The 7,824-nt window shown below is 42.5% G+C and overlaps 1 protein-coding gene across 1 annotated transcript in view; it reads right to left on the bottom strand.

The window, feature by feature from the left end:
- Nucleotides 1-7,824, bottom strand: part of RCOR1 (REST corepressor 1) — a 57,048-nt gene that overhangs the window by 24,282 nt on the left and 24,942 nt on the right. Inside the window, exons 4-5 of the mRNA XM_011991794.1 lie at nucleotides 3,064-3,225; nucleotides 1,930-2,048 (exon numbers count right to left, since the gene is read on the bottom strand). Of these exons, the coding sequence (XP_011847184.1) occupies nucleotides 1,930-2,048; nucleotides 3,064-3,225 (281 nt within the window). The remainder of the gene's footprint in view (nucleotides 1-1,929; nucleotides 2,049-3,063; nucleotides 3,226-7,824) is intronic.

Genomic DNA, 7,824 nt, shown 5'->3' on the forward strand with positions numbered 1-7,824 from the left:
CCACCTCCTCCCCATCCTCCACCAAGGTAGCAGGAAGCTCTAGCTGAGGAAAGAGTGTCCACAAGAAGAAAGAGCCTTCGGTAAGGGAATTTTGTCCCAGTTCCTGCCACGACTTTCACAGGCAAGTCCTGTTAGAAAGTCAACAATTTATCAGGTGCTGCTGCAGCACCTCCATCCCTGCATCCCAAAAGTGGTTAAGGTGCACATGGGAGGTGGAGGCAGAGCTGTTTTTGGCCCCATCAGGGCCAAGTAATGTAAAAAAAGAAAGAAAGAAAGAAAGCTTCCAGGGAGTAAGAATGGAAGTGTTGGCAGGTATTCTTATTTCATACTCAAGGATATCCAATCCCATTCTGTATTATTTAATTTTGATTGCTGTTTAGTAAACTGCACCTGCTTGTAGTAACAGACTTACTATACAGACAGTAAACTAGGGAAATGAAAAAGCTTCATTAAAAATTGATAAGAGCACTCATCCCTAAATAGACCTACTAGTATGTAAGTCGGAGGCAAAAATATGCAGATGTATCATAGTCAATAATTTTATAGGCTCTTACAATTGAAAAGAGCTTTGGAGATGTTCCTAACATCGCTCTCAATTTATACTTGGGCCAAGAGGTTTGAATTCTCCAAAAGTGATACTCAACTTTCAATGTGTTCTCACATGTTACTTTTTCATTTGAAATGATAAAATTCCATCCTGAGATGGGACGCCGGGGACCGTGTATTTCATCCTCCTTTGATTTTTTTTTTATTATTGATAAAAATATGACAGGAAATGTGGAAAATAGGATTTTTTAAAACCTACCTATATCTCTCACCACTTTAACAAGAAAACCATTAGGTCTGCGTGCTGCCTTCTGGACTTCAAACATCTTCATTTTAGAGTTAAGGAAAACAAGAGGCTTGGGGAAGACGCATGTTGAACTCACCTGCCTGTATGTACAATTTTACTATGTTAAAAAATAAATGAAAGACCTTAAACATCCCAGTGTAGCCTGTGGCATGTAAGTGGAATCTTCAGAGCTGAGACTAGAACCCATTTCTGAGTGTGAGTTGGCCATTTCCACTTTTCTAAGCTACATACAAGACTGAAGAAGTGATGGTTAGGAAGTATTCTCCATACTAAGCTATCCTTAAAACTAACATCCTTATTAAGAAATTATAGGCCCGGCGCGGTGGCTGAAGCCTGTAATCCCAACACTTTGGGAGGCTGAGGTGGGTGGATCACGAGGTCAGGAGATTGAGACCATCCTGGCTAACATGGTGAAATCCCGCCTCCACTAAAAATACAAAAAAATTAGCCAGGCAAGGTGGTGGGTGTCTGTAGTCCCAGCTACTTGGGAGGCTGAAGCAGGAGAATGGCGTGAACCTGGGAGCTTGCAGAAAGGCGGAGCTTGCAGTGAGCCGAGATCGCGCCACTGCACTCCAGCCTGGGCGACAGAGCAAGACTTGTCTCAAAAAAAAAAATAAAATAAAATAAAATCATAAAATGTTTCTCTTTCTCATGCACACACAAAAAACAGATGGTCAAAAAAAGAAGAAGCAACTCTAAATTGTATTGTTGTATTTTTGTTTCCACATGACGAAGGTAAAAACACACCAAATGAATCTTGTAAAAATATGCCATATTAAACCTCAAACTACAAAATAAAAGATTCTTTTTTATTAAAAGGAGCCACCCCTTCTAAAGGGGCAGGAAAAAAAATGGGTCTAAGTTAACTGACTCAAAATGGAAGTTCACTGACTGCAGGGAAAGAGTGGTGAGAAAAAATCCCTGAATAATGTAACACACTCCAATATATCTCATGAACATGCAGTTCCACCGGGAAGGCACGGGGAGAAAACCAGTCATTCTGCCTTGCCTTTGTGTATCTGGGGCTCTCAGATAGTCCCCTAAGTGGTTAGACAACACCCCAGTCACGTGCTCACCTCTCCTCCCGCTCCCGTTTTTGTTTCCGGGCATGGCGATCCATCACACTAGTTTTAGTCCTTGTCTTCTTCCAAGAATAGTAAAATTTTACCAGACTTGCTATAGATTTATCAGGAAGCTAAACATAAAAAATGAGTTGGTTTATTTGAATATAAAAGTAATCTTGAAAAATCAAATGTTTAGGTACCTTTCATAAGGATCACTCTTCTATGTCTGAAGCCATAGCCCTTTTTTCTGATAAGAAAAAATTGATAAATGGATTCTTATCAATAGACATTTTAAATTACTGAAGTTTGTAAGTGAAACTTAGTCAATGAAAACCAGTTCAAGATGAATCAAGAGTTTTCACACACCCAATGTCCTTAAATAAAACTTAGTTTATTTTTTAAAAATTCATTTTAACACTTAATGCAAATGTCAGTAAGCTTTTAAGTAGGAGTCTACCAAAGAGCTTTCCAGAATGTAAATGATAAGTCAGCTGTTCCCAAGCAGACAGAGCCCCTTGAGGCACCACCTCAGATAACCATGAAAGATCTTTTGTGCTGGGCGCGGTGGCTCACACCTGTAATCCCAGCACTTTCGGAGGCTGAGGCGGGCAGATCATGAGGTCAGAAGATTGAGACCATTCTGGCTAATATGGTGAAATCCTGTCTCTACTAAAGATACAAAAAATTAGCCGGGCGTGGTGGCATGCGCCTGTAGTCCCAGTTACTCAGGAGGCTGAGGCACGAGAATCGCTTGAACTCGGGAGGTGGAGGCTGTAGTGAGCCAAGATCGCGCCCCTGTACTCCAGCCTGGTGATAGAGCGAGACTCCGCCTTAAAAAAAAAAAAAAAAAAAAAAGATCCTTCGTATGGGTCTAATCTTTTGGGAGTCCCAACAAGAGGGACTGGGGCGGGTGGGGAGGGTCCAATCACAGATGACAGGATGGGAAGTGCTAGAAGTGCTTTACTCCTATAACTGGAAAACTCCTATCCACAGAGCAGCACGTACTAAGCTGAATCTTCGAAAGGGGAACTTTATCAAAAATGGGAATATTTATGTTAGAGTATGATATCCCTATCTCAAGTATGCTGCAGAAGAGAGTAGCTAAGAGAAAAAACTAGTTAGAACTCAGTGGTCTCATCTACTTACCATTTGTTGGATTCTATGAAAAGTTTTCCCATGAAAACTAAAGGCTTGCTCAAATAAGACTTTATCTTCCACAGTCCACTCATCTGGGAAAGGGGTAAAGTTGGGCAAATCAGCCAACGACTTTTCGATATTATGTTTATGCCAGAAGAGCATTCCAAGAGCCTACAAAAATCATATCAGTGAAATTTTACATAAAAAAACAATGAAAATGGAAATGAGACCAAAAAAAGAAAAGTGAGAACTACTTCATATTTAGACAAACTCACTCATATACAGTGCTAAGTGGCAGACACTGTCAGATGCTCCTTTTGCTATTCTTTATACTTGTGGTAACATACTATACACAACATACTTTTTTTTTCAGGTGATGTAATTTTTATTATAGGTATGTCTTTTAATATAGGTGTAAGTATCAAGAGTGAAGCAATTTAAATAAATTATTTAATTTTCAAACAAAATACAGTATATTTTAATTGGGAATTACACATACAATAAAAATATTTTTCTTGGAAACGATAAGTATACAATTCAGGATGGTGATAACTTGTTAGGTACAGCAACAAGGGAAGGTGATACTTGTTAGGTATGGCAACATAGGTATCATCAGGGAAGTGGTCACAGAGAAACTGTCTACAAACAATTATTCTAAAATAGTTAAAAATTAGCATGAACATAAAGAGATGAAATGAAAAATGAATACTGGCTTTCACTCCTTAGAAACTGGCTGGGTGCGGTGGCTCACACCTGTAATCCCAGCACTTTGGGAGGCCGAGGTAGGTGGATCACGTGAGATCAGGAGTTCAAGACTAGCCTGGCCAATATGGTGAAACCCTCTCTCTACTAAAAATTCAAAAAAAAATTAGCTGGGCATAGTGGCGCATGCCTGTAGTCCCACCAATTCAGAAGGCTGAGGTAGGAGAATCACTTGAACCTGGGAGGCAGAGGTTGTTCCAGCTTGGGTGACAGAGACTCGTCAAGGGAGGGAGGGAGGATTTATTACTGTTACTCCATTTTTCTAATAGAAACTTGATTTCGGCCAGGCACGGTGGCTCACACCTGTAATCCTAGCACTTTGGGAGGCTGAGGTAGGTGGATCACATGAAGTCAGGAGTTTGAGAGCAGCCTGGTCAACATGACGAAAACTTCTACAAAAGACTCTACTAAAAATACAAAAAATTAACTGAGTGTGGTAGCGCATGCCTGTAATCCTAGCTATTCAGGAGGCTGAGGCAGGAGAATCACTTGAACCAGGGAGGCATAGGTTACAGTGAGCTGAGATCGCGCCACTGCACTCCAGCCTGGGCAACAGAGCGAGATTCCGTCTCAAAAAAAAAAGAAGAAAAAAAAACATAAATTTTATCCACCTAACCATCCAAGTGAACAGCTCAGTAGTATTGAATACATTCATAATGTTGTACAATCATCCCAATATCCATCTCCAGAGCTCTTTTCAACTTGTAATAGGGAAACTCTGTACCCATTAAACAACAGTTTCTATTCCCTCTCCCTATTCCTCCCAATCCCCAGCCCCTGACAACTATCATTTGACTTTCTGTCTTTAAGACTATTATCATTATTGATCGGGTGTGGTCGCTCATGCCAGTAATCCCAGCACTTTGGGAGGCTGAGGTGGACAAATCACCTGAGGTCAGGAGTTCAAGATCAGCCTGGCCAACATAGCGAAACCCCATCTCTACTAAAAACACAAAAATTAGCCAAGTGTGGTGGCTTGCGCTTATAATCCCAGCTACTCGGGAGGCTGAGGCAAGAGAATCACTTGAACCTGGGAGGTGGAGGTTGCAGTGGTGAGTCGAGATCATGCCATTGCACTCCAGCCCGGGGGGCAAGAGCGAAACTCTGTCTCAAAAAAAATTGTTTTAATTTATTATTACTATTATTATTATTATTATTATTTGAGGCAGAGTCTGACTCCGTCACGCAGGCCAGAGTGCAGTGGTACTCACTGCAACCTCCACCTCCCAGGGCCAGGTGATCATCCTTGATTGCCTCAGCCTCCCAAGTAGCTGGGATTACAGGCACATGCCACCACACCTGGCTAATTTCTTTTTTTTTTTCTTTTTTTTTTTTGGAGATGGAGTCTCGCTCTGTTGCTCAGGCTGGAGTGCAGTGGCGCGATCTCGGCTTACTGCAAGCTCCGCCTCCCGGGTTCATGCCATTCTCCTGCCTAAGCCTCCTGAGTGGCTGGGACTACAGGCGCCTGCCGCCACGTCTGGCTAACTTTTTTTTTTTATTTTTAGTAGAGACGGGGTTTCACCATGTTGGCCAGGATGGTCTTGATCTCCTGACCTCGCGATCCGCCCGCCTCGGCCTCCCAAAGCGCTGGGATTACAGGCGTGAGTCACCATTCCCAGCCAAATTTCTTGTACTTTTTGTCGACACAGGATTTTGCCATGTTGCCCAGGCTGGTCTTGAACTCCTGGGCTCAATTGATCTACCCACTTTGGCCAGAAGTAGAATTGGTGGACAATATGGTAATTCTATTTTTAATTTTTTAAGGAGCTGCCATCCTGTTTTCCCCACGGGGTGTACCATTTTACATTCTCACCAACAGTGAATGTCCTTGTCTCTTATAACCTTTTTTAATTTAAAGTCTATTTTGACTGATATTATTATAATCACTCCTGCTTTCTTTTGGTTACTACTTGCATGGGATACCATTTTCCACTCTTTCACTTTAAAACTGTGTCTTCGGAGCTAATGTAAACCTCTTGTATATAGTGGGATTCTGTATTTTTTACCGATTCTGACAATCTCTGTCCTTTGGAAAGTTTAATCCATTTATATTTAAAGTAATCACTGATAAGGAGGAACTTTTGTCATTTGGCTATTTGTTTCATATACTCCTTAAAGCTTTTTATGTCCTTCATTTCCTGAATTACTGTCTTTTTAGGTTTTTTTTGTTTTTTTTTTAAAGACAGGGTTTCACTCTCATTGATCAGGCTGGAGGAGCAATGGCATGATCTTGGCTCACTGCAACCTTCTCCCTTCCAGGCTTAAGCAATTCTCCTGATTCAGCCTCCTGGGCAGCTGGGACTACAGGTGCATGCCACCATGTGCAGCTAATTTTTTTTTGTAGAGACAGGGTTTCGCCATGTTGCCTAGGTTGGTCTCCAACTCCTGAGCTCAAGTGATCTGCCCGAAGTGCTGGGATTATAGGTGTGAGCCACCACGTCCAGTCTCATTTTTATGTTTTGTTGATTATTTACAGTGAAAGATTTAAATTTCTTTCCATTTCATTGTGTATATATTCTATAACTATTTTCTGAGGCTGGGCATTGTCGCTCACACCTATAACCTCAGCACTCTGGGAGGCCGAGGTGAGAGGATCACTTGAGCTCAGAAGTTGGAGACCAGCCTGGGGAACGTAGCAAGACCATGAATCTACGAAAAACAAACAAACAACAAGTTAGCCAGGCATGGTGGTGCATGCCTGTAATCGCAGCTACTAGAGGGGCTGAGGCAGGAGGACTGCTTGACTCAGCCCAGGAGTTTGAGGCTGCAGTGAGCTATGATCACACCACTGCACTCCAGCATGGGTAACAGGGCAAGACCTTGTCTCAAAACAAAACAAACAAAAAGACACAAGTTTTTATTTATTTTAAATTGCACATTAGGCCTTTATTACACTGATCTAGAAAGAAAGATTTAGTACAGTTATGCTCAAAATGAATACTGGGTCCACATGGCAGAGCCAAGCAATTAGAACACGATTTAGAAATCAGTCAGTGAAAGACATATTTGGACATGATCAAGAGGCATTTCACTGCCACAAAACAAGGTAGGGGAGGGATTCGAAAACCCATAGCAGGATGCAATCCTACCCCTTAGAGGTCAAGAAGTTTATCCCATGTTGGTGTGAGGAATGGCTTCTTTTCCTTTTTTTATTTTTATTTTTTTGTTGTTGTTGATACAGAGTTGTGATCTAGAGTGCAATGACATGATCTTGGCTCACTGCAACCTCTGCCTCCCAGGCTCAAGCGATCTTCCCACCTCAGCCTCCAGAGTAGCTGGGACTACAGGCACCCACTACCACGTTTAGGTGATTTTTAAATTTTTTATAGAGATGAGGTGTCACTATATTGCCCACGCTGGTTTCAACCTCCTGGGCTCAACTAACCCTCCCACCTCATCCTCCCAAGTAGCTAGGACCACAGACACATACCACCATGTCTGGCCGATTTTAATTTTTTCTAGAGACAGGATTTTGCCATGTTGTCTAGGATGGAATGGCTTATTTTCTGATGATCACATGTGGGACTACTTCAACTGCTACCAAAAATTCCAGAAGGGGGCTGGGCACGGTGGCTCACGCCTGTAATCCCAGCACTTTGGGAGGCCGACGTGGGTGGATCATGAGGTCAGGAGTTCGAGACCAGCCTGACCAACATGGTGAAACCCCGTCTCTACTAAAAATACAAAAATTAGCCAGGCATGGTGGCGGGCACCTGTAATCCCAGCTACTCAAGAGGCTGAGGCAGGAGAATCGTTTGAACCCGAGAGGCGGAGGTTGCCGTGAGCCGAGATCACACCATTGCCCTACAGCCTAGGTGACACAGCGAGACTCCGTCTCAAAAAAATAAAACAAGGCCAGGCACGGTGGCTCATGCCTGTAATCTCAGCACTTTGGGAGGCCAAGACGGGCGGATCACAGGGTCAGGAGATCGAGACCATCCTGGCTAACACGGTGAAACCCCGTCTCTACTAAAAATTAAAAAAAATTAAAAAAAAATTAGCTGGGTG

This window comes from Mandrillus leucophaeus, unplaced genomic scaffold, assembly GCF_000951045.1.
Source record: "Mandrillus leucophaeus isolate KB7577 unplaced genomic scaffold, Mleu.le_1.0 Scaffold4, whole genome shotgun sequence".
In the NCBI taxonomy this organism is placed as follows: Eukaryota; Metazoa; Chordata; class Mammalia; order Primates; family Cercopithecidae; genus Mandrillus; species Mandrillus leucophaeus.